Source organism: Chionomys nivalis, chromosome 11 (genome assembly GCF_950005125.1).
Source record: "Chionomys nivalis chromosome 11, mChiNiv1.1, whole genome shotgun sequence".
NCBI classification, from domain to species: domain Eukaryota; kingdom Metazoa; phylum Chordata; class Mammalia; order Rodentia; family Cricetidae; genus Chionomys; species Chionomys nivalis.
The window spans coordinates 1,704,581-1,729,681 of NC_080096.1; the positions used below are offsets into that span (position 1 = coordinate 1,704,581).

At 54.4% G+C, this 25,101-nt stretch overlaps 1 protein-coding gene across 2 annotated transcripts in view; it reads left to right on the forward strand.

The window, feature by feature from the left end:
• The first annotated feature begins 5,083 nt into the window (after nt 1-5,083).
• Nucleotides 5,084-25,101, forward strand: part of Prdm16 (PR/SET domain 16) — a 314,479-nt gene continuing 294,461 nt past the window's right edge. For both annotated transcript variants that reach the window (XM_057784430.1, XM_057784432.1), the window contains exon 1: nt 5,084-5,307. In XM_057784430.1, the coding sequence (XP_057640413.1) occupies nt 5,271-5,307 (37 nt within the window). In that variant the 5' untranslated portion in view covers nt 5,084-5,270. The remainder of the gene's footprint in view (nt 5,308-25,101) is intronic.

Here is a 25,101-nt window from a genome sequence, read left to right on the forward strand (position 1 = left end):
ACTTCTGTTGGCCTAAAACTGCGGCTCAGGAGGGCAGGCTGAGCTGTGCCTCCTCTAGTCTTCAGCCTGGCAATCACACAAGAACTATGAAGAGAAGTGGTCCCAAGTCACAGAAGGGTAACCTAACCGAGGAGAAGAAATACGTCGCGTCGCAGCTCCCACCCAACAGTTGCAGCTGCGGGGTGCAGCGCCATACAAGTTCAAACACAAAATTTGGTTTCCAAACCGAGTGTCAGCTCTACGAGCCCATCTGCCATTGAGTCAGTAAGTAGTAGGTGACTTTGTAAAAACGAAATGTAGTTTCGGATTCAAGATGCGTTGCATAGCCTTAGTTGTTTTGCTCTACCTAGCTCTGGACGTCGCCCGGGCAGGGAAAGCAGGCTGCTACTCCCCGGCGGCTCCAGAGCCTCGGCCGACAGGCTGGAGAGCCTCGCAGTTTGTTTTCGTTGCTGTCCCAGCTCTCCCTGCTCGCGCTCGCTAGAAGCGGGAGCATCCTAGTGTGGCAGCGCTTGGAAGCCACGCGGGTGCCGCTCAGACGCAATGGGCTCAGCTCATTCCTGGGCTCCTGGGCGTTACCTGTAACGAAGTTGCTCCTAGTGAGCATGGGCGGAAGAAAGGGACCTACTAGCTGCACTGCTGCGAAGTTGGGGATAAGCGCACGCCTCAAGGACACAAGCAGCACAAACCGTAGATCCAGATTCGTTAGCGGATTTTCGAAGGTTTGCGGATCGAGAGGGAAAGCGTGAGAAACCGATTCCGTTTATTGTTCCCGGTGGCCATAGCCCCAACACAGTTGTAAAAGCCCGGGGCTTCTCCGCATTTGATCCTGCACGTGGTGCTCTCCAGGCAGAAGGAGTCCTTGGGGGCTTCCATCGCCTTCTGGAGAGCATTTTCGAAAGATATAAAAGCTAACTCCCTCCTGAACTCAAACCAAGAGGACAAGAGAAGTCAGTCCTGATCTCTCAGTGCTTTACAGCAAAACAAAACAATCCCCCTACCATGTCCTCACCGCCATCGGCACTGCCAAGTATGCAGGCAAGTGGCAAATTGTCTCCTATACATCACCCCAGCAGGGGCGCAGGAAGCGAAGTCAGACGGAGAAATTCTGCGAGAGTCTCCAGGCAGCTCCAGTACCCTAGCAAGGATGCTTGCGAAGGCCTCCAGGACATTGCCAATGAAGAAGGGACAAAAGTCACCCTGTGATCCAAAGAAGTCTGTTCTGAGTATCTGGGGTTTGTTCAACACAGGCTGCAAGGTTATACTCCTGGGAAGTCTTGGTTGAGAGCATCCCACACGGACCAGAGACCCACTTTGGAACCTAGGAATTGGTATTGGCCCTGGAGGTCCCAAATTTTCATAGAGAAAACCCTTTGGGCAGAAGTTCCAACCACTGTCCTCATGTTCTCAAGGTCATCCAGGTCACATCGAGGTTCTGTGGAGCTAGGAGGACAGATGGGAAAAGGGGGGAATCTGAAAAGGGCTCCAGGGTAGAGCGCTGTGCTGGGAGTCACTCATTTGGGACCACTTCAGAGACCTGGGTGGGGACAGTTCCTTAGGTATCTCGTACCCATCCCAAACACTAGTCAGAACCAATCTGCAGGCAGGCAGGCAGGCTCCTTCTTGCCTCAAGCAGGAAGGTGACTTTATTCCTCCCCACCTCCCAACCCCCCCTGCCCAGTCTCTGCTCTGTTTTTCGATCTATGCATTGGTAACCAACCACCACCTCCAACAAAGACATGGAACATGAAACACCTCCATGGTGAAGATCTACCCTGGTTTGGTGGTCCATGTGCTAGTTAGGGGTGAGGACTGGTGGTGGTATTGAGATCCCTCCATGGAACTTCCAGCTCCCCAGGAAACACATGTGGCAACAGTAAGGAGAGGTGCTTTTATTTTCTTTGCTACTGGACAGGCACCACAATGGGACTGGGACTACTCGTGGAGGCTGAGTGTCTAGAGTGCGGAAGAGTTCCGGGAGCACAGAAGAGAGGGCGGGTGACACAGGAACCCGTGGTGGTAGGCACAACTAGCAAGGCTGCACAAGGGGCTGCAGTGAATCTCTGCCCTTCCCCGGGGGTGGGGGTGGTCTAAGAGAGGTCTTTACCTGTACCTCTCCAGAGGCTGGCTTCCTCTAGGAGGCCTGGGACAGGGTGTGGCTAAGCCAAGAGACCTTGTAGACATGGCAGTAGGTAGGAACTTAGGGACTCAGAGTTCTCTAAGTGACTGAGGACGCTCTTCTGATCCTTCTTCAGTCCCCTGGGATAATCGGGTTCTTGGTAGAAATTGGTGGGAGTCTTTTCTCTAGCACACCCCTCCCCCACCAGCAATGAAGTTGGTCCTTGAACTTGGCAGTATTAGCATTTGTCCAGCACAGGGAGCTATTTGGCCAACCACACACACTGAGAGCGAAGTGGGCAGCACTTCTCACCACAGAGTCCGTGCTCTCCAAATTCCCCGGAGCTTGACTCAGTGGTTCTGAAAACATTTAGTGATAATCATCCCCCCACAGGCCCACTCCGTGCCCATGCTTGTTTCTCTCAGTGTCGGCCCCCATTCCTGCTAAAAATTTTCTTAATGGTACAGAGGTACAGAACCACCTCCAAGGGGACCTGTGTCTGATTTCCCTTGCTTTTCCACTCTCGCCGAGAAATTCCTCCATGTCTGACCTCTCAGCTTTTAAGTGTGGCCACGCGGGGGCAGGGCCTGGCCAGGGCCACTGGCCTTTCAAGACCTGGAGGTACTGAAGAGTAATTGCAGGACCTGGGGTTTTCCTTGGTCAGGAGGGAGTCAGTCTTGGTTCCCAGACTTTCTCCCCCCAGCAGGCCATCCCCCAGCTCAGAGCAAGGTGGTCAATAGACTGACTGCTACTGCCCGTTGCTCACACCTCCACTGGCAAGGGTCAGCAGATCTGGTACAAACTGATCAGAATTCTGTGTCCTCCGAGCAGAGAGGGGGACCAGAAGGAGGGCTCCAGCAAACTCTAGAACACCCTAGAAGAGATCTGCCCTTTCTGCCTGGGGGTAGGTGAGGGTAGCTCTGGCAGCCTCTAAGATTAGAGAGAAAGAAGCCAGGGCTGGGCTAGGGTAGTGGCGTTGCAGGGCCCTCTGTTGCAGAGAGCTCTTCAAGTAGCGTCTTTATATCTTTCCACGGGTTCTCTAGATCACCTTTGAGGTTACAGGTGAACAAGGGATACCTGAGGTGGCCTTGAGCCCTCTCTGCTGTGCACCGCCAGTCAGGTTAAGCCCACAGGCTAGAGGCCACTTGGGCTCCTTCTGTCACACCACCCCGTGAGGGTGAGCAGATGCGGGGCTCTCCAAGACGCACCAGAGCTGCCGCACTGCCTTAGCCTGCCATAGAAGCTCCTCACCACGACCTCCAGAGCCTAGTACAGGAGTGGATCTGTGACTCAGTCCAGGTAGAGAGACTGAGAAAGGGAGAAGAGTGAGGTCCTTCCACAACAGGGCCTCCATCTGTGCAGCCAGCTGGGTGCAGGGCTAGGCACCCAGAGCTGTGGGCTCCTCCGAGACATTTGAATCTCGGCAGGGAAGTGACGCCTCTGGTAGTCGGAAGACTCGGCACACTGCTGCAGCCCGCTCTGGACCTTTTCCCTGGGTAGTTTGGGCCCAGCAGCAACTCTCCATTGGGTGAGCAGGTCTATAGGAAGTAGTCTCTGGGGACTGCAGTTTTAACGGGGTTGGGCGTGCAGATTTCAGTGCTCGAAGGCTGTTTTTTACTGCACAACAAAGAGGGGGTGAGGATGGCGAGAAGCCCCACCTGGGAGGCAGAAAGACCCAAATGGCGCCTACCCCTTCTAAGGCTCAGGTGACACCGTGACAGATCTAAATCTTGTTGCCTGGAGGGACCTTGGTATTCGGGAAGGGCGCCCAGGGCAGTGACCCAGCCCCAGCAGCGCCTCGGTTTGTTTCTAATTCAAACTCAAAATTGTAGCTGTACTCTCAGGAGGAATTCACACTCACCCCATTAGGCCTCTTAGTTGGGGCCACCCTGCTCTTGCCCCGCCAGGCCCCTCGCCGGCCTGAACTCCGAGTCTGAAGTCTGCAAGAACAGAAGCGCCAGATCTTTTCCAGCCCGCACTCCTCCACCTGTACCTCGGTTCTCCAGTCCAAGACGTACCTAGGCCGGGAGAAGCCGGAGGGAAGTGTCGGGAAAGTACACCGGCTCCCGAAAGTAGCCTAGCTCTGGCGCTTCCGCACTCGGTACTCACCTGGGGGCCGAGGCCACAGCCCAATGGGGCGCGGAGACCGGAGCGCAGCGCACGGGCCCACCCGGGAGGCGCAGAGGTGCGGGACGCCCCGGGACACCAGGGACAAGACGCCTGGCTTTGGCACGGCCGCCCCCCGACGCGGGGCGCGTTGCCCTTAGCCGCCGCGCCCGACCGAGGACCGACGGGTCCAGCGCCGCTCGGAGTCCCGGGCGGTGGCAGAGCGCGGAGCTGGCGGCGCCTGGGCTGTTTGTTTTTGAGCCGCGGAGCCCGAAGCTGCAGCCACGGGGTGGGGGCGAGGGGGAGGGGCGGGGGCGGGAGGCCCGCGGGGGGCGGCAGCCGGCGGGGGCTTCGGAGGAGCCGGGTTCTGGCGCGTTGGCCCCGACACCCCCTCCGCGAGCGCAGGGTGCGGGCGGGGACCAAGGGGAGTTCGGGAGGAGAGCGCAGTGGGGCGACGGCGAACGAAAGCTTTTTAATTAGTAATAAAACGCAATAAAACGCAGCAAAACCAGCCCGAACCCGCGTCCGAACTATCAGCGCGTTTGTGGGGAGATCCGAGGAAGTCGCGCAGAAAACCGCAGCGGCCAGTCTCCTTCTCGGCCCGGCTTGGGGCAGGAGCTGCAGCGCTGTGCGGGGCAGGGCGGGGGGACAGTCACCTCGCCTCCAGGGCTACCTGGGTCCTTTTAAAGTGTCCAGGGTGCGGGCCCCGGGAGGGAGCGACGAGCACGGAATGTTTTCTTAAAGGGCCAGTTCCGAGCTGTACTGAAAAGGGGGGGGAGGGGGGGAGAGAGAGAGAGAGAAGTGAGGTGAAGACCGAGAAGGCATCGGAGAGCCCCCCAATCCCGCGCCGAGGCGGCGGCGGCGGCGGCGCGACGAAGAGGATGATGAACACATTGCAAAGTTTTTTTGGCCCCGGCGAGGGGTGTCAGATTGAGTGCTCTGTGCGCATGTGCGAAGGTGTCCAAACTGACAATGCTAGGGAGATGAAGATAGTGTGTAGCTGCTTCTGGGCTCAAGGAGGAGGAGAGAGATTCCGCGAGCCGACACCATGCGATCCAAGGCGAGGGCGAGGAAGCTAGCCAAAAGTAAGTCTCCCGCGCTCGACCGCGCCGCGTCGCCGGGCCCGGGCCGCGGGACCGGGGTACCCGGGCCAGGGGTGCGCGTCGGGGCGCGGTCGGCGCGCCTGCGGCTCCGGCCCCCGGTCGACCGCGCGGCCCGGGGGCTGCTCCTCCTCTCGTGCTCCGGAGCGGCCGGGCTCGGCGCGGAGGCTCGGGGCGCCCGGGCCGCGCGCTCCCCGAAGGCGCCGGCCCCCTCCCCGCCGAACCCCCTCCCCCCCACAGTGTCAGGCGCTCGGGCCCGGGAACCCGAGGCGCGCGGTGGGGGCCGGGGAGGGGGGCGAAGGGGGAGGGCCGGGGGTGGAGGGGAGAGAAAAGCGAAAGTTAGCGAAAAGTTGACGAAAGGGGAGAGTAACTTTTCCTCTCGCTCGCTCTCTCCCTCTCTCTCTCTCTCTCCGAGTGGCTCTCAGTCCTGGTCAAATCATATTCCGGGCTTTTGAAATAGTGGGCGCTAGAGCACCGCCTTTGGCGTCCGCCAGCCGGGCTCAGAGGAGGGAGACCCCGAGCCGGGGAGGGGGCGGAGGAGGGGGAACGGGCCGGCGCCCACCCGGCTCCCCGGGAGCAAAGGCAGGGTTGGCGCAAGAAGGACGGCCGCAGCCGCTGGGGAAGCAACATGGAGACTTTTCCTGCGCTCGGAACTGTGGTCCTGAAGTTTATTCCCAAGTGGTGCCCCGCATGGTGGCCGGCGCTCCTCTGTGACTCGGGCAGTTCGCTCGGATCGCCCAGTGCCCGTGCCTCCGGTAGCAGGGTCCCACCGCCGCTTTGCGACCCGCCGCCCTTCCTCACTTGACCTCGCTCCGACTCTCCCGCACACGGTCTTCCTGGCACCCGTGAGGCCCAAAGGGACGAACTGCGCCGGCGAGACTGCCAGGGCCCGGGTCTTACTTTCTCTTTCGCTCCGCCTTGGGCCGAGCCTGGGGCTCTGAGCGCAGTCAGCCGCGGGCCGGTCCCCACCGCAGCCCGCGAACTCTTCTCCGTCCGCACCGCCGCCACTGCGTCTCGGAGCAGCCCGCGCGCCCTCCTAGCCCGGTGCAGGCGTCATCCGCTACGAGTCGGGCCGGGGGCTTCGACCCTTGCAGCCAGCAGGTGGGGACCGGCTGCACCGCGACCGGGGAAGCGCGGCTTCAACAGACCGGGCCATGGCCCGGCTACAACGAAGCGGTGAGCGCTGTGCGCAGAGGATACGAGTCGCTCATCCCTGCCGCCCCCTCCTCTATCGCGGGCCCGCGAAAGGGGCTCCCGGCACGCTGGCTCGAGGTCCCTGCCTGATCACCAGGCCGTTCGGTCTGTCCCTCCAGGGCTGGATCCTGCCTGGCTCGGCCTCGTGGCTCCCAGAGCCGAACTCTCAAAGCATGAGCCCAACGGGTGTGGGATTTGCGAGGGTTTTCCGAAGCCAGGCGTTTTCAGATCGGGACCCTGCTGAACTTGGCCCCACGGCGGCCTCGGCTGCCTTGGGCCGCGTGCCCACCCTACAGGGAAAAGCAGCTTCCAACCTCCGCCAAGCTTCCCTGAGCTCTGCGGTTCGTGGCCCCTCGGTTAGGAGCCCCATTTCCCGCCGAGCTCCCTGGCCAGTTGCCCTTGACCTCGCCTCCTGCGCCACCCATGACCTCTGACCCCTCTTGGTGCGAATAAGGCCGGTAGTTTCCTAGCGGGTACGAATGAGCTGTGTGCGTACTGCGTGACTATCCACGACGTACGGAGCGGGTGTGCTGTGTACTGTTAGAATCTGGTGTGCACCGTGAGCCTTTCGGAGACTCAACTCCGGGCTGCAGACAGGGGTGGTTAGGCTCTCGAAGAGGAAGGACCCAGAGCTGGAAGCAGAAGAGTAAAGCTACTGAGGTCCTTTTGTCGCCGCCTTCGCTGCAAGCGAGAGACTGGCTCAGCGCACTCTGCGCGGGCCCCGGAAACTTCCCAGAGGTCCACAGCCGGTTGGCGCCTTGCTGGGCCTCAGCTCTCCGCCTGCTCCACCTCCAGGTGGGGAAGGTTACCTGGCCCAGACCTTACGTAGGATCGGAACGGGCTCCCAGCCTGCGGTCGTGAGGCCTTCCCTGGAGGCTGGAGGCGGAGAACCGGAGGACACAACCAGTGGGGAGTGCACTGTTCAATCTGTTTACCGGGCGTCCTTAGAAACTGCCCCCAGACGCTTGCCCAGAGTCCCCGCTTGGGTGTCACTCTGACACCCGGTTTCTGGCTCTGTGACTTTATTACTGCCACCACCAAAGCCCTCAGTAAGAAGGTGGTTGAGGCAGCTCGGGATGGAAGACAGCTCAGGACCTACTGAGGACTTTAGAATTTCATTAGGCAATATTTTAAGCAGATGTGTGGCGGGCTCCTGGGGTGCCTGACTCCATTACCTGAAGCAAGGGGGTCAAGCAGGCACTCTGCAGCCAGCCTAGTTGCTTCTTAGGCTGGCCAGCGGGGCCAAGGGGTAGGGGCAGGAGCAAGGTCATGGTTATTCAGGGTTTTGCACCTTCCTTGCGCTTGGGCCCTTGAGCTGTGACTGAGCCTGCACTGAGGACAGAAGGATAGCAGGACACAGGGCTTGGGGAGCCTGTCCCGGGGCGTGCATCTTGAGGTGTAATTTCGTTTGTATTTCTTGGTGCTACTTCTCCAGACCTCTTGTCTGCATGGCTTGCTCATGCTGGGCCTTTTAGGTGACCCACTTGAAAGAAGTGCAGGGGCCCAGAGTAGCGACTTAGGTGGAGCTTTCTAAGGATGGAGGTGTCTGAGGCACCCTACCCTGGGGAGAGTGAAGACAGCTCAGGGCAGGGGTCACCTTACTCAACTTGGGCCCGTTTTTTGGCCAGTAAGGTTGTCCTGGCCCTACATTTAAAAACGAAATTCTTAGAGTAACTTATTCTTGCGACTGCTGTGATCCAGGTGGGCAGGAGGGGGCTTGGTTGGTGATGGTGCCCTCCTGACCTTCAGTAACTACAGAACATGACTGGCAACGCATAGCGATAGCTGGGAAGCCACAGACAACAGACAACACATGTTCCACCCTGCTAGGTATGGGACTTTGCGTGCGTTGGGTGCTGAATTGGTAAGTCAGTGTAATATGTGAAGCAGGTTGGGTTGAAGGACTCAAGGCCCAGCCCAAGGCCTGTGCCCTTCCCTGTTGAGACAGACAGGGGCCTAGGCTGTCTGGTCCTTGCCCTTCTACCCTCTCCAGGGAAATGAGAGCCCAGGGAATAGTCGTTTCTCCGTGACTGACGCAGTGGCAGGAACCTGTAGGTGGGAATTGATTGTCTTGCCCGCTTTAGGCGAAAGGTAGAGCTGGCTTGGTGGAGGGGCAGCTGGGGTGCAGGACTGTGGGCCAGCACCCTGAGGCTCTGTGCCGTGTGCCACAGGACTTGCTTCTGCCACCACTGGTTGATTTTTAGAGGGGTTCATCGGAGGCCTGGTGTGTAGCATAGGTCTTGCCAAAGCCAGTTTGTCAAGCAAGTGCTGTATAGGTCTCCCCTCAGGCTGTATGCCCCAGGGTCTTTAACTTCTGCTGCCTGCTTCTCCAGCAGTCTGGGGGTCTAGGGAGAACAGGTGCAGATTAGACCTAGCCCTTCCCAGTCCTGAGTTTCTACCACCCCAAAACCCTACCTGGGCAGTGCTAGGGACAGAGGACTAAGTTCTCATTCTCTGTGCAGAGGCTAGGTAAGGGTGGCAGTGAGCCCCCCCCCCCCCAGGCGCTGCCTCAGCTGTGACTGCTTACAGAGCTTCGGTGGGGGCATGATTAGCCCTCTGTTTTATTCAATTAGGAGGCAATTAGAGATCCTTGGGGGAGGGGGCTGGTACTGGTAATTAAGGTTATGTATAATTAGAGTTACAACAAAATTATCCGGGATTAAAAAATCTTTTGAGTAATTTCGTTAAAAAATTTCAAAATAGCATTAAATACGATTTATCAGGTTTTGAATCGAAACCTGAAGCTCACGGAGAAGGCTCTGGGGGAACGATGTTAGCGCTTTCCCTCAGGGAAGAACTTCCCTGAGATGAAGGGAGTCTTGCTCTAAAGGCGGCCCGGGGTTGGGAGTGCAGACATTCCTGCAGCGGCTCCGTTTGCCAGATCCGGACACCTGCTGGGGGAAACTCTTCAGGTGTCTCCCAGCTCCCTACTCACAAAGTCAGCAGCGGGTGTCTGAACTGCACCGACTTAACGCCTCTGACCTAGAGACCATGACGATGGTGCCTTTCTACTTGGGGGCCACCTTCTGGCTTCCCGGGTGTTCCTGCCTGAATTTCCAGACCCTTCCACCTGTCCCCAAAATCCCCAGGGCAAAATCTCTGTCTCTAGCAGTCCCTTGACTCTCTCTTGGCAAACCTGTGCTCTAGAATTCAGGTGTGCCCTCCCACCCCGGGTTTGAACTGGGGTGTGGGGGGGAGAGAGCTCTGGGAAAACAAGGTGGCCCGGGTAGCCTGCATTGTGACTTGCTCTGCTGCTATTCTGTGTGGCACCAGCCTGGGAACAGACCCTCAAGGTGCCTGTGGGTGCCCTTCTACCCTCCTGGGTAGGTGTTTGGAGCAGTGGGACACCTCCTCCAGAGGTAAGAGACCCCCCAATAGGTGCTACGTGTGCAGGAACGCAGACTGTTGCCCATCATGTTCAAGACCTTCAGGGTTTCTCAGTGTGGTACTGCAGACTAGAATTCATTCCATAGTGGGGTTTTTAAACTTTTTTTTTTTTTTTTAACATGTCAGGGTTAAAGTATTTCAAGACCAATGCTTATTGTGGTCTGTTCTTAAAGTTGATTCTATGCATTGTAACCTGTGAATATAACTATCAGATTTATCCCCCACTTCCCTGCAGATTGGAATCCCGTTTGCTCAGACGTGGACTCCCCCCACCCTCACACCCAGGGAATGACTGTATGGCTGTGGGGATTCTCTCCAAGGGCAGACTCCAGCTAGCCAGTATTGGACCAAGGATAGCCTTACCTACACCTTCATGGAGGTGTGGGAATGCCTGCTTACCCCACCCCCAGTTTATAGGGGGAAAATCCACCTGTCTTTCTCAGGTAGTTAGGGACATGTGGTACCCCATACTGAGGAGACCTCAGCTGCCGGACTAGTGCAGGGTCTCCTAAACTGGCTGTTGTTCCTTGAGACTGGGACCTCATGGCCAGAGCCACTGTGACCATTCTGGGCTCAGAATGCCCTCCACTCTAGTGGTCCTGAAGCCCGTTCCGACCACTCCCTATTCTCAGATCTTCTTCTCCCTGGAGGTGCCTCTGCCTCTCATGAGGAAGAGGAACAAATGCCCTGAGCAAGTTGAAGATAGGAGTGCCGGCCACTTGAGATACATATTTGTTTAATAGTTAACATTTTGTGTAAAAAAAAGGGGGGGGGAGGGAAGGCAGATTCTGGTGAAGGCTTTGCTTATTTTATATCCACTATAACTATTTCTGTCCATGAAAATTGGCTTAATTATATCAATGGAATGTTTCTTTTTCAATTCTGTATGCAATTAGTCCATCTTGCCGGCTGCAATTTATTTTAATAAAAAAATAAACCAGTGGTGTGTTCAGTTCCTCGTCCCCTGGGGACAAATGCGATTGGTGTGTTTAATTTCATTAAGTACAATGTGGCCTACTGGAAAAAATGTCTGAAATCAGCTTTATGCAGCTTAAACACTGGCATTTGAAACAAATCATTATTGCATTAGCTGTCATACTGGTAATTCTAGAATCTAAGAAAAAAATATATTATGGCTGTTTTTATAACCCTTTGCGAATGCACTGTTAAAATAATTTATAATCATTTTAAAACATGGCTGGTCTTAGTGAATATTTCATCTCCTCTAAATATGGTTCTGTGTTCTCCTGTGCACATTCACACATTCCCGACCCCAAGGGTTCGTCCCTCAAAACTGAAGTAGTAAAGCCTGTGTTTAAACAAACCGGATGGAAACAGGATCTTTTTCTCATTCTGGCCTGAGCCCCACACTCGAGAGTATGGGCTGTGGACACACAGTTGCCGGAAACCCACTGCGGCCAGAGGGTGCTCCATGGGGCAGTTAGTTCTTCCAGCCTCTGACTCAGGTGGGAAGGAAAGTCAATACATGTCTGTGCGCAGGCCTTTATAGGCATGAGAGCAAAAACGGTCCATACCCTCGTTTCTGAGCTCAGCAAGCAGGGATGCTCTGTTCACACAGAGACCAAGGGAAGTGCAGTCCTCAAATACTGGCTTTCTACACTCAATGTGGGGGTGCAGCGGAATAAACTGGGGTGAGGGGTGATACATCAGAAAATGGGGCTTGCTCTGGGTCAGTGCTCTGTGGAGCATTATGTGTGCCTGTGTGTGTCTTCATGTGTGTGTGTCAGATCTCCATCACCTGTGAGAGAGTCCTGGACTAGTCTGGTGAGAGGAGTTGGTGAGTGACATCGACTCTTTATTCCTACCAGAGTGAGGTGAAGCAGAACCAGAGGGTCTTGGAGGGAGTGAGCAGCGGGTGGTGAGGGAGGGAGGGCTCTTTGGGTTCTTGCTTCTTTGAGCTTCTGAGTTATGCTCCCAGGTGGTCTGAGACAGTGGTGGAGGCCCCTTCAGTGGCTGCTCTCTTGCCAGTATATAGCAGGGGCTCAAAGGATGCATGTGTGTGTGTGCGCGCGCGTGTGCGTGTGTGTGTGTGTGTGTGTGTGTGTGTGTGTGAGAGAGAGAGAGAGAGAGAGAGAGAGAGAGAGAGAGAGAGAGAGCCTGGCTGTCAGTGGCCTTGGAGTCAGTCCCTACCCAGACAGAGGCAGGAGAACTGGGACTCCTGGGGTGGTGGGCCTGTGTCCCTTTCTCTCATAGGCATTGCTGTGAGACATTGTCAGGAAGAAAAAGCAGGAGGTGACTGAGGAGGACATTGGGGAGCAGGGCTGGTGGGGTGTGAGGTCTCCCAGGCCTCGGGGATTTCATAGGTAATTTTCCTTGGGCCTACTTGATAATGTTTCGTTTCTTTTCCTTGGTCTCCTGATTTACCTAGACAGAATCAGGCAGACTTCATATTTTTCCCCTTCAGATATAGAATACAGTCTATATGAATTTCAATATTGGCTGATGGTAGGGCATTTGGCCGGGAGACACAGCCATCTCTAGGTCTCTTGGTCGAGCAGGCACAGAGTGTCTGGGCTATGTCTGGTGTTGGCCTCCCCAGGTCACTGGCTCTGGGAGCAATCCCCACTGAAGTGACCTCCATAGACCTGCAATTTGCTTTCCAGCCGGTCCACTGTCGAGTTGAGAAATAAGTGGCTTTGTCTACTTTCCTACTTTAGAAAGAATAACAAAGCCGGATGCTTAGTGCCAATATCTCAGCCTGGCCCAAGAAGCCCTGGAGGCTACCCATGAGGCTTCATGGGGGCCTTGCCTGGCCTCCCACACTCCCCCTCCCTCTGCATTGCACAGGCTTAGGGGAACATGCTGGGGACTCCCTTCCCTTCTTTCCCGTGCTGTGTGAACTGTCTGCTCTTCTGTGATCCCCGAGCTCCCTTGCAGCTGGGATTTGCCAGATAAGAGGTGAGAATGCCTCAGAGAATAAAAGTCAGTTTTAACTTGGGTGAAGCCTTGCAGCATCTGGATGTGTCTGACTCTGCCCCAAGTGTTTTAACTCCTTGCCTCCACCCTGGGAGGGCTGCCTCGAAGGATCCAGAAAAGTCCAGTGTATTGTTTGGCTGGTGCTTCTGCACAGGAGGCTGTGGCCATCAGAATCGTACTCACGTCTGACAGGGAATTGGAATGACAGCCCCCCCACCCCAATTTTCTGTTTGGAAATGGCTTGATTGTTCTTCAGCTTCCTCCCCTGGAAGGCACTGAGGCCAGGCGGAGTGCAGATCAACCCTGTCCGCTCAGACTTGATCACGAAGTCATGAGCACTGTGGGCCTCACTCTGCTCCAGCAGGGTCCTGTTTTGATCCCTACCATTTAGCCGTGTCCTGAAGTAAAACATAACACAGATTGTACACCATTTCTTTCACTTTCCAGCCCAGAGGCACAGGTGTCTGGGCCTGTTGTGGACCTGTGCATGCAGAGGGACTCACTGCATTAGAAGTTGGGGGCCTCTTCACCCCTCTCCCCCACCCCACTGCCTTTCCATCTCAGCCAGGCAAGCTTTTCCTGCACAAATCTGCCTTTGGGGCTGAAACAGCTGTTTGCATCTGCCGGTTCTTTCCTTATCAGAGGCCTTGCCAGGTCCTGCTGGGTGGGACTCTTTACTTTGCTTCAGCAGCTCCATCACACTGAAGTCCTGCTTACCTTTCTTAGAAGCCCAGCACTGAATCTATGTGTGCTGGCCTCTGAGCTTGGTTCACCGGGGGCTAGAGAACCTTCCCCGCAGAATGGAGACTCGGGAGCTCACTCAGAGAAAAGACACTGCCTTTAGCTATGAGTACTCTGCACCAGGTACTGCCTCTGGGTCTGTGCCTCTATGTCCAGTCTGCGCAGGTGGGCAGAAGGCCTGAGCCAGACCAAAAGCTTCTTGACCTTGTCTGTCTTATCGACCCTGACCAGCGTGGGCTGGTGGAGGATGTCTGGGCCCCACCTCTACTTCACCCTGGGAGAGCTGAATGGAGAGAGAAAGGGAAGGAGGTTTGCTGGAGTGCCTCGCTGCTTCTCCAGCCCCTGGGCAGGCAGGGCCTCAGCATCTCGGCAGAGAGCAGGACTGGGTCAGTGTGAAGAATGGGTCCCCAAAGCGACTGGGACTCTTTCCTGCGATGCAGTTTTAATCCCGTGTCTATATTCACAAGCTGACAGTCGATATTACACCAAAATACAGATTTACATAATAGATTCCAGTTGCTCCTTGCAGCCAGGTCTCCGAGGGAAAGGGGCACGAATTGAAAAGGCTCAGACATTTATATCTGCCCAACGGGCGGCCACAGCCTCCTCAGAGAGGCCCAGGCACATCAGTCCATAAAACATTTAAACAAAGACTGAAAATTACGCTCACCGGAGGAGCCCGAGTGGTGACCACAGAGAGACCACGCAGTCCCAGGGCAAAGAGGAAAAACGAGAGAGCTGCCTCCGAAAGCCTGGACATTAATCTCCGGCACCCCCATTGCCTCCTCCTTCCCCGGAGTCTCCATTGAAACCCCACACGGAGGAAAAGCCTTTGGGCCCAGAATTGACGTCTTTGGCATATGCCGGCTTGATGGCATTCCAGGCCACTTTAGGAAGGGACTGTAGGACAGCCCTTTAGCACACTGGCCACTCTGCCAGGTCAGCTCCAGGGTCAGCACATGGGGTTCCTGGGTTGTCAGCATGCAGGCAGTCAGCACGCTTCCTACAGGTCCTCCTGGGTCCCTTGTGGACACCAGAGAATGCCTATTGACTCAAATAGGATAGTATGGCTTCGGGTGGCAGCAGCCAGCAGAGATAGGGCCTGGCTGTTGTAGGGGTATGCAGTGGGGGGGGGGGGGGTATGCCACCATCCTCTTTGCTACCTGCATATCTGAGTCAGTGGCTCCCTGGGAAATTTCTGGTCTTTCTTCCAGGTCTCTCTCCCAGGCTCTTATTCCTGGAAGAGCTGACACATTCCTGAAGTACCAGAGTGTGCTGCTAGCCAGAGTCAACAGCGCTGGGAAGGAAGGTAGCTCCTAAGGTGGCTCCTTCGTCTGGCAGACACAATGAGACTGTCTCCATACAGCACGTAGTCATGCCAGGTGTGTGCATGTGTGCTGTACGTCTGCACACACACGTGCACCCATGTGCCAGGGGAGATGTGTTGTCTAGATGAGATTTATGCCATCGTTCTATTTCTCAGAGATATCACTTGCTCTCCTGCCCACTTAGTTTTGGGGGACCCTGTGCCCTTAGGTCTGCAAGGTATGGGGACAGTTGTCAGCAGCTGGTGCCAGGTCTGTCCCCAGAACTGCTTGGCAGCTGATTGTTGTGGGAAAGGAAGCGAAGCCACGGCGGTCTGCGAGTGAGCTCTCTCCGGCATGTCTGCGGCCCCGAGGTGAAACAAAGAGGAGATGGGGTTGTTTAGACAGTCTCAGGACCCTGGTGCTCACGTTGAGAAAAATTACAGAATTACGCTGCCGGTGTCAGGTTGCGAGATAATGACGTGTCTCTGTGTGAAAATATTAAATTGCAATAACATGCCGTGTGAGTACCCCTTTGAATAGGGGATTCGGTTCCCAACTCAGACTGAACATAAGCTAGTGACTGACAGAATACAAATGGTGTCACAAGGCCCGGGGAGGGGAAAATTTACAGCTGGCTCTGGTCTTCTGGATTGGCCTTTCTATCTCGGCCCACCTCCACACTCCTTCTTTTAATGAAACAACTTCATGATGCGGCTAATTTCTTATTCATCATGTTAGCGGGAGGAAATGCTATCGGAGACAGATCAATTTTTTTCCCCCTGAAAGTGATTTGACTTGAGACATCATGGCTGCTTTGCTATGCTGGGCAGTGTCCTCAAACTGCCCAAACTTCGTTATCTCATTAAGGCTGCCACCCCGTCCATTTTGTGAAAATCCTGAGGATCCCTCCCACGCCTGCAGCCTGCACACAGACTGGTGTCAGCATGGGCGTTGCTCTCTCTCTAGCGGGCTGATTTAGTTTGGATTCTGTGCAGAGGTAGGACCCTGGATGGCACCTTCCAGGAGGGCAGCCACAAGGAGTCAGCGTGGCAGGTGAAAGACTTCTAATGTCTCCGTGGAACCTGTGGGAGCCAGGCATCTTCAGTGAAAGCCTGCATTGATCCCTAACGCCTGAGGCTTTCCAAGGAGCGTGTGTTCACGAGCACACCGTGGAGGGGCAGTTTGGTGGCTGCACATTTGGCTGAGTGCCCTTAAGACGAAAGTTCTATAAACCATGGAAAGTGCTCAGAAGCCTGGGCAGATAGCCCCGGGAGACACTCTCCAGTTTCAGCACTGGGAATCAGAATTGCAAAGCAGAGGCCCTGAGTTTTAACTTTCCCTCCATCCAAGGTGTTAATCTTACCTTCCCAAAGGTGAGGTAAAGCCCCTGAAAGCAGCAGCTTGGAATTGAATCTCATCTGCTAATGATGGTGCCAATGACCTCAAGTTCAAGCAAACTCCCCCACCCCCAGCTGCACCTGGTTCCTGGCATCCGGCAGCCTCCGTAAGGAACCCTTCTTCTCTCTTGTCCCAGCTCTCTTGTTGCCTAGGGTTTTAGGTTGCCTCCATCCTGACAGACTACTCTCGTTCAAAGGGGAATAGGAGCTGGTGACCATAGGTGGGGGTGGTGGTGGTGGTGGTAAGGAAGTGAGGAGCCTGGGCCCTCCCTGAGTTCCCCTCCCTGGCTCACATGACAGAATATGGCAATATGAAGGGAAGAAGGATGCAGCCCCTAGTCTGCCCCCACCAGGACCTGGGTAGATGTGTAGTCTCACCCCTGCTGCCCCTAGTAGGAGTGAGGAGTAGGGAGGAGGGGTACCTAGTAGTCTCCTACCTGTGGGAAGGAGAAGTGGCCAGGTACAATCCCATCAAAGCTACTGTGGCCATGGCAGAACAACTGGCTCTCTGATACCCTGATTATGTGTTGGTCACCAGGGAGTGGTCATAGCCTGGCCTGGGTACAGGGAAGGACATTTTGAGGGCCAGACCATACAAAACTGAGCCAGCCAGGTTGGCTGGTCCCTTTCTTAAGGCCTCTGGTCCTCTACTGAATACATAAAAGGAAAACTTAACACCAAGGACTACGGTCTCCTGTCTGACCAGAGGGCTCTAGGGCCAGCAAGACCTGGGAAAGAAGCCAAGCTCTGGAACCTACTAGGGGTAGGGAAGACCCCTATGAGTGTCACTCCTGATTTACAGGCCATCTGCCATTTTGGTGACATCTCTGAGTTGAGTCAGCCATACCCAGCCTTACAGATAGCCCCTGGGTTTTATTTTCTGAACTCAACACAGTGTTCTACCACCTTGGTTGATGTTGGTCAAAATAGTAAGAACTAAATGGCCAGGCAACAGGTTGGCCCTTGGGCCTTGGCACCTCCCAAAGCCATATGTTCTGTTATCTGTGACATTTGGGATCTAATGGGTGCCCCTGTAGGAGTGGGCTAGCCTGACCTATGTCAGAGGGACAGTGGTTCACCCTCTCCATTTGGACATGCCCTTAGGATGGGAACACTGCTCACCTACCTGGAACTTAGGGTGACGAACTCTCAACTATGGCTTTTAGGGAAGCTCAGGGTGAGGCTGGATTTAATTGCTAGAGATGGAGCCCCAAGAATTCATCTCTCATCTTACCAAGTGCTGAGGTGGGGGTATTAGCCATAGTCCCTGGGCTCTCAGCCCTGCAGGTCAGTATCTGGGTATTCTATCTCAGGCCCCTCCCTGTCTGAGCGAGAGGCCACAAGTCAATGCCAGTTTCTCCTTCCCTGGGGCCTCGAGCTGGACCCTCCAGACAAGACACAGCCAAAGCCCATTTTCCTGTCTGTTTCCTCCAAACGGGCAGCACATGAAGGCGTAGACTTACCTTCTCTACCTCAGTGCCTGGCGGTGCTGGCAGAGGGGAACAAGGATGTGTGTGACTGAGCTGGTGTCCCAGGGCTCTTTGGAAGTGAAGTTCCCACCCTCATCTTTCCTCTTTCCTGGGGCTGATGTTTATCTCTGCCTGGGGCCCAACATATCTGAACATTACAGAGGAAACATGGAAGAGGCCTCCGTAAGAGTAGCACAGAGCCCAGCTAGGCCCTGCTGTGGTAATGACCACAGCACTTGAATAATCCTTGTCCTCAGGGGCTAGGTTGTCATTGTTAGCAGCTACATTGGCTTGTCGAAATGGTCTTTGACTAAGGGAAGGTGTGTGTGTGTGTGTGTGTGTGTGTGTGTGTCTGTATGTGTGGTGTGAGCAGAACTGGGGAGCCTCCCTGGATTTCATTTCCATGTGAACACACTTGTACAAAATAACTCGGTGAGTAGAATTCAAGTGACCAACACTCATTGACCGAGTCTCCTGGGGACAACCCCGTGAAGGATGCCCCACTGTCCAATGGCTGGTAGTTAGAAATCCAATGTCCTGTGCCTATGTTAGTTCTGGTCTGGGATGGAAGGAATCCTGGGAAGGCCAGGCTGTGGACAGTTGACATGAGCACCTGATGGACTGTCTAGTGTGAGGCTGGTAGGAAAGATGGCATTGTTGGATTGGGGTCCATTCCAGACAAGGCTCTTCATACTTCCACAGAAGACCACAGGTACTATGCCAACCTTTTGCTGAGGTATACCAGGGCTCTTGTCACCTGAAAAAGGAAACAACCAAAAAACTGAACTCTGTACCAGGACATAGTGTCACTGCAAGGGAAGGGAGATGGCATTTAGCATCCCTACAAAGAGGGGCAGGGTCCAAGGCTCTAGGCCTGAGCTCCCCCTTCGGGGGTCACTTGTCATCAGTGTTCCCAGGGTTTGGGAGGGATGTTTATCTGAGCAACACGGTTTTGCTGCCTTTGCCCCCTCAATAGTCTCACTCCTGAGACTTCATGCTTCAGCCTTACTTAGGAATCGGCTTGGCAGTCAGTTTGGGTGTGCACTTGGGCATGTGTGGATGCTTGTGCATGTATGCCAGCACATGTATACACTACCAAGCACACACATAAAGCACATTAATGACATAGGCTTATAGAGATGTAGTGGTGTAAACCAGACACAGGGAGACCATTTTGTCAGGTGTACAGGAGCCTCGTTCAGGGAAGTCAGCTATTCCTGGGTTTCCTCACCCCCTGGACTGTGGACAGAGCAAGAGGAGGGTGCAATATGGGAAAGTTGAGTGTGAGCTTCCTAAGGGAGAAGGTGTTGGTATCTGTTGAGATATGATATAGGCCTTTCCCTCCTCCTGCCTCCTCTTATTCCTGGGACTGTGGTCTTGGGGGGCTCTGGTTTGTCGAGGGGGGTATCCTCCTCAATCACAGCCCCCTAGATCTTGTGTCAGACAGACCAGAGCAGGGCATGGGGTTGCCTCTGACCCTTTCAAAGGGATATTCGATCTGAACCCTGGGGCCCAGTAAGAAGATTCCAGCAAACCCAAAAGCTCCCGACTGGAGAAAGCACTTTCCAGTGTCCAGACTCTGGCACGAGGCCCTTTGTGGGATTATCTGCCCTCCTGGGAGGCACGGAATGCCAGGGTGAGGGGCCATGGCAATGGGGAGCCGTGCAGGTTGCTGATAAAACGGGCTGCTTTCTGTGACTGCTCTGTCTCTGAAACCCGAGGTGCAGCCCCAGAACGGAGGCCACTGTTCGGGGACATTTGAGACTGGGAGGTACCCTCCATTCTGTGCTTGCTCTTGAGAATTTGATTTGAAGCCACATCTGCCTCTACCCAGGGCTCTTGTCACCTGAAAAAAAATCCCCAAAGCCCAATGTGGATAGAAAGACATCCAGAGGGAGCTGGGGGAACTTCGCTTGACAACTGCCTCAGGCATCTCTTGGAGCATTTAGGCTGGGCTTGGTGGACACCGTGGCCAGGGTGGGTCCTACTCTTACACGGGCTTGGGAAGCCTGAGGGTCCTGTGGAGTCTCCAGGCCCCATTTTCCTGCCTGTTCTTTGTCCTTCCATGTTTGTTAGCGGTAGCTTAAGGTTGTATCTAATCCCACTAGGCTGAAGCTCAGGACCCAGCTAATCTTCTAGAATGCCTTTGTCCAGACTCTATCTGGACATGCCTGTGTACTGAAGCCTCAGGAAGAGAGGTGTTGCTGAGGTCACCCGTAGCCTTGCTCAGAAGCTGAGAGGTGCTCGGGGCCTGGTAAAGCTACAGTCGTGGGGACCAAGCCTCTGTGGAGTGAAGTCATCCTGCAAGCCAAGAAGGTAGCTTTATCTTACTGCCAGCATGGACGAGGAATACCACAGAGGTGTGTGGTTCATGCTCACAGAGTAGCTACAGACCACAGTGGAGCTACCCTACCCCACCCCGAGAGGTCCCCCAGACTGTGGAGCATCTGATCCAAGAGTCTAGCTGACAGTGTGTAGCATAGGCTTGGGCTCAGGCAGACTGGCTGGGTCCCGACACATCCTCTTTTAAGCTATGTGCCCCAGGTCACAAGCCCCAGGATCTCCATCTTCCCTAAGAATGATGTGCCTTATGAGCTTGTCTCAAGGCAGTCCTGTTCAGCTCCCTGCTCAAGAGCTCGCTCTCCTGGAGGCCAGGATGGAGGATTCAGTAGATGTTCTCAAGTTGTCTGGGTTGGCTTTTAGGGTTCCAGAGTTGGCAGGTGGCAGCTCTTTGGTCAAATTCCTTCCCCCAAGGGTTACGGGAGCCTTGCCTGCCCAGTGCTGCCTCAGGGGTGACAGGGTTTCTGGTGGTGCTGCGTGCTTCACGAACATGGCCATGTTGACTAGATGCCGGCAGAGTCTCTTTCCCAGAGCTCAGGCTTACTGCAGTGACCACAGATCTGGCGCAGGTACGGCCCGCCACTCAGTCTTAGCATAGTTCTGGGGCCTCTGAATGAGTGGAAGGACACTGGCAACCAGGACCCGGTGAAGGGCACGTGGCCTCTATGGAGGCTGGACAGGGGCCTCTTGCTGAGTTTTTTTCCTTCTTCAGAACAGAAAGGTGTGTGGAAGCCTGGCATTTCTTCAGGGCATTTGATTCTTATTGAGTCTTTTTACACTCACAAGATATTTGCCCAGGTAAGGGTCCTTTGCTGTCCCAGCCAGGCCATGGCCTAATCCAACTCCATCTCTTGTTGCCTGTTCAGATCCTAGGCTCCTGTGTTTCCACCTGCAGTTGCTATTGAAGGCCAAGATTCCTCTTGTCTTGATCTCTGTTTGATGAAAGAAGGAACCGTGACACACCCAGTCAGAACAGTAGCCCAGGACGGCTATCAAGGACTTTCAATCCACGTGGGAGACTCTAGACTAGCTGGAGTTGCTGGCATGCTTACTTCCTGGCCCTCCCAAACTCCTGCGTCACCTGCCTCTTTACCTGAGCATTTCCTGAGCTGAGCTTGCTCAGCAGTGGCAGCTGCAGCCGTAGAGCTAGCTGTGCGGAGCTGGGCGGGAACGCAGCCCACTGCAGCTCCTACAACAGGGATCTTCCAGGGCTATGATGCATACAGAGGAGGTACCTGCTAAACCCAAGGCCAAGGTCCTGGTTCTCTACTTGGAACCCTTTGAGCAGAGATTTTTTTTAAGCTTCTGGTTCTTCTACAGTGGCTCAGTTATTTGAAACTAGGGAATAACTCTTAGCTAACTCTATCAGTGTTTACTTTATTTTTATGAATTATAGCTGTTAATTAGGCAAAAGCTTTGTGGAAATGTGTCAGGCTTGGAGATTTCCACACACACACACACATACACACACACACACAAAAGGAACCTTCCCATAGTTTCCAGGACTGGAGCAATTAGTGATGGAATTCTCCTACAGCGTCATTTATCTTCAATGACTTTTTTTTTTTTTTTTTTGAGGAAAAGAAAATCTGAAATCCAAGTTGTCCTTCACCGTGAAGCTCAGCTGGTCTTGCACTCTGGGGGGAGAGGGGGTGTCAGTCAGCCCCAACTAGAGCTGTGGGCCCAAGCAGGTGCGGAGAGCATGGCTGCGTTGGCAGCAGAAGGCGGGATGAGTTCCTCTGGTCTTTGCCACAGAAGAACAAGGTCTTGGAGCCGGGTCTAGCTACTCCTGATTGGGCCAGGCCTGAAGATAAACTGTTTCCCATATTAGGGTCAGGTCAGCCATCCCTCCTAGTGTCCCACAGGTGACTCAACCTCAAATGAGGAAATTCACATTTCTTGGGTTTCTGAGAGGCAGTTTGTAGGTCAGAGGTGAACGATTTTGATTCCTTTGTCTGAGGAGGGTTTGGGGGGAGATCTTAGTCTCAAGTACCAGTTCCTCAGACATTGTAAGCTTAATGTTCCTAACCATCATATGAAATGCCTGGCGGCGGTTGTCACTTTCCCCCCAGAAGCTACTCCTTGATGGTGTGGCCATTCATGTAGTGTATTTATTTTTACCTTTTTTAAAAAAATGACCTTGAGATGCCTTTGGACAAATCTCTGGTGATTGACAAATCAGTTTTTCCCTTGGGAGTCACATGTGTGGCTGTGGCTCTGGGTAACGCCTCCATTTTGAGGAGTAGAAGTGAATTTATTCTTGGGAAACCTGCTTTCCTTCTCCCTGGCTTCTTGGCGTTCTGGGCACATTCTTTCTGTTGTCCCAATTCGGTTTGGTAATGCCTCCCTCACCTTCCAAAGCCAGCCCTCAGCGGGGATTTATGAGCCCGTGATTCTAACAGGATTGTCTATTTTATGTTTTTTCTCAGCTGTGTTGCTTGACCTCAGCCATGTCTCTGGGTACAGCAAGTCTGTGCCGGAGTTTGAATTGAGAAATCTCCTCCTGGAGGCAGAGGTGGGGCTCAGGAGGCTGAATCCCGGCAGAAGCAAGGGGCCTGAGTCACTGGGCTCAGTCCTGAAACAGTAAGAAAACCCATCCACTTTGCCCTTTCCCTGTGCTAAATCAGAGAAAAAAGGGCTTGACTCTGAGCAAGCCACAAAGACAAAAAACCCCAACAGACTTTTCAACCCTCTGTTCTTTGTGTGTTTGACCCACTGGTGGGGTAGCCCAGAGTGTGGAAGGGAAATGTACCAGGGAATTTTCCTTCCCGTCCTTCCTCATGGCTAGAAAGGACCGGGAAATGTGGGGCTGCAGCCTGGGCCACCTTTCTGCTGGCTTCTAAGTCCTGTGGGAGCAGGCAGCATTCACCAGGCAGAGAAGGGAGGTGGTGGTTGCCCCTGTTCCCCTTCCCTGCACCTTTGCTTCCTACTTTTCCCTACTTACATGAGATTCATTTTCTAGTTCAGAACCCCAAGTCCACTCCACACAGCTTCTGGAAATACTTGGAAATGTGGGTACTTCTAAGAACTGCCTGCTCGGCCCCTAGCCGCTCACTTGCTAAGAGAATTTGGATAGAGAAGAGGTGTGGACTCTGGTAGCATGGAAACTACCTACAAGCTGGTACCTGGCTGATGGTCAGACCTAAGCGTGGACTTCTGGAAGGTCCGGGTGTTCTCCTATCCAGCCCTTGGCCATGGGCAATTACCATGCTTTCCTGGGGCTGTGAAAAGATGCCAGGCCGAGTGCCTGGAGAGGTAGACACCCTTCGGCATATCAGCCTGTTGTATTCCTGTTCAGGCCAGAGAAACCCTGTCAGAGTGTCTGTGGGACATAAAATGTGTATCATTTTAAGTTGTTCAGTTGGCCTTTTTGTAGGACAGCTTTCCCATTTAAACAGAAACACCCCTCTGGGCATGGAGGTCCTTGGTGGCTTGTTCTGGGGTAGCTAACTAACCCCACTGAAACATGTAAAGGACCCTTTATCTGTCCTCTGAGAATTCCCTGTCCTTCAGCTCCCCCAAATCCAGGGTATCAAATCTCCCCACCCTCCTGGTGTTTCTTTCCATTTAGTCAAAAGTGTGTGTGTGTGTGTGTGTGTGTGTGTGTGCCTCCTCTAGGAGACCAGGTGTCCACTCTAAGGACTGTTGCCTGTGAGTTTCAGCCCTGGGCTATGACAAAGCTGCCTTCAGGTATCCTAAACCCAGTCTCGCTGCTTCCACACTGATGCCAAGACCCTCTTCTGTCAGTGCCTGTGAGTCTTTTGTCTTTGAACTTCCTGAGCACACACACAAGGTAGTGAGATCTTTCTCTGGGGCCCCAAAAGAAAGCAGACATCTGTTCAAGTTTCCAGATGTGGCTGACGTTGTCCTGCTGCTGATAGACATCTAGCGTCCACTAGAGCTTACCACAGGCTTTGGAGCCTGCCACAGAAGCTTGTGGAATGAGCAGAGGGTGTTCCATCAGTGTCTGAGCGTGGCCCTAGTGAGACTTCTCATCATAATGAGAAGGGGTGGCCCTTGAGAAGCCTCCTACATGGGGTCAGGCTCCCAAGGCTTCTGGAGTGGGTAGGCAAGTGCCCATGCCTCATCTGGTTGGCTCTGGCTTTGTCTGTAGCTGCCCCATGCAGCCACAACGAGGGCAGTAGAAACAGGTGTTGTGGATAGTAGGCTCTGGCTGTCATGCCTCCAGCTTCAACCTGTTCCCGGCAGCCTTCAGTTCTGGATGGAGATGGAATTTGCTTTTCCTAAATGCCAGATGCTCCAAAGAGTCTTGAACAGGGAGAAGAGTGCCTAGATTGGAAGATGAAAATCCTCCTGAGGCCACAAGGCCACTTGAGCCAGAGGGAACGCTAAGTGGGGGTTTTCCTGACTGATATCTGTCGTGGCCCGGCCTGACAGGCTCTCAGGTCCCCATGATGTGTGGATGGGGGAATGTGGCCCCATGGGTGAGCAGTCAGGAGCTGCGGTCACCCACGGACGATGTCAGCCTTGGATGTTATTAGGAGGAACACACGTACTTGCCCAGGGTGCTGTGCTCCTGTGTTCCACAGCCTCATGGTCCTTTAGGCCAGCTGGGACACCCCGGGGCCAGTGATGCAGGACTTCTCAGAAGTGCTCGGACCCCTGAGGAATTAGGGAGGGTTGACAAGAGCTAAGACCACCCTTGTTTCAGCTCTTCTCCCTGCAACCCCAGAGCTGCATCCTGCCACTCACCCTGTTCCTATGAGGTGGACTTCCTCTCATGTCCCAGAACCAGGCAGAACAGAAGGAGCTGGCCACTCCATCTTACTGCAGAGAGCAAAGCCATCCTATAGAGGGTAAGCTCTAGCAGGGCCACAGACAGCCTGAGCAGGACTGAGAGCTCAACCTCCAGCCCCTGGAAGGGGAAACAGTACTGTCTTCACTGTGAACATGCAAGACAGGTAGGCCGTAGTGTCACCGCCATAGACAGGGCGCAGCACCATGCTCCACTGTGAGAGCCACAAAAGTGCAGCTTTTGAAAATGAG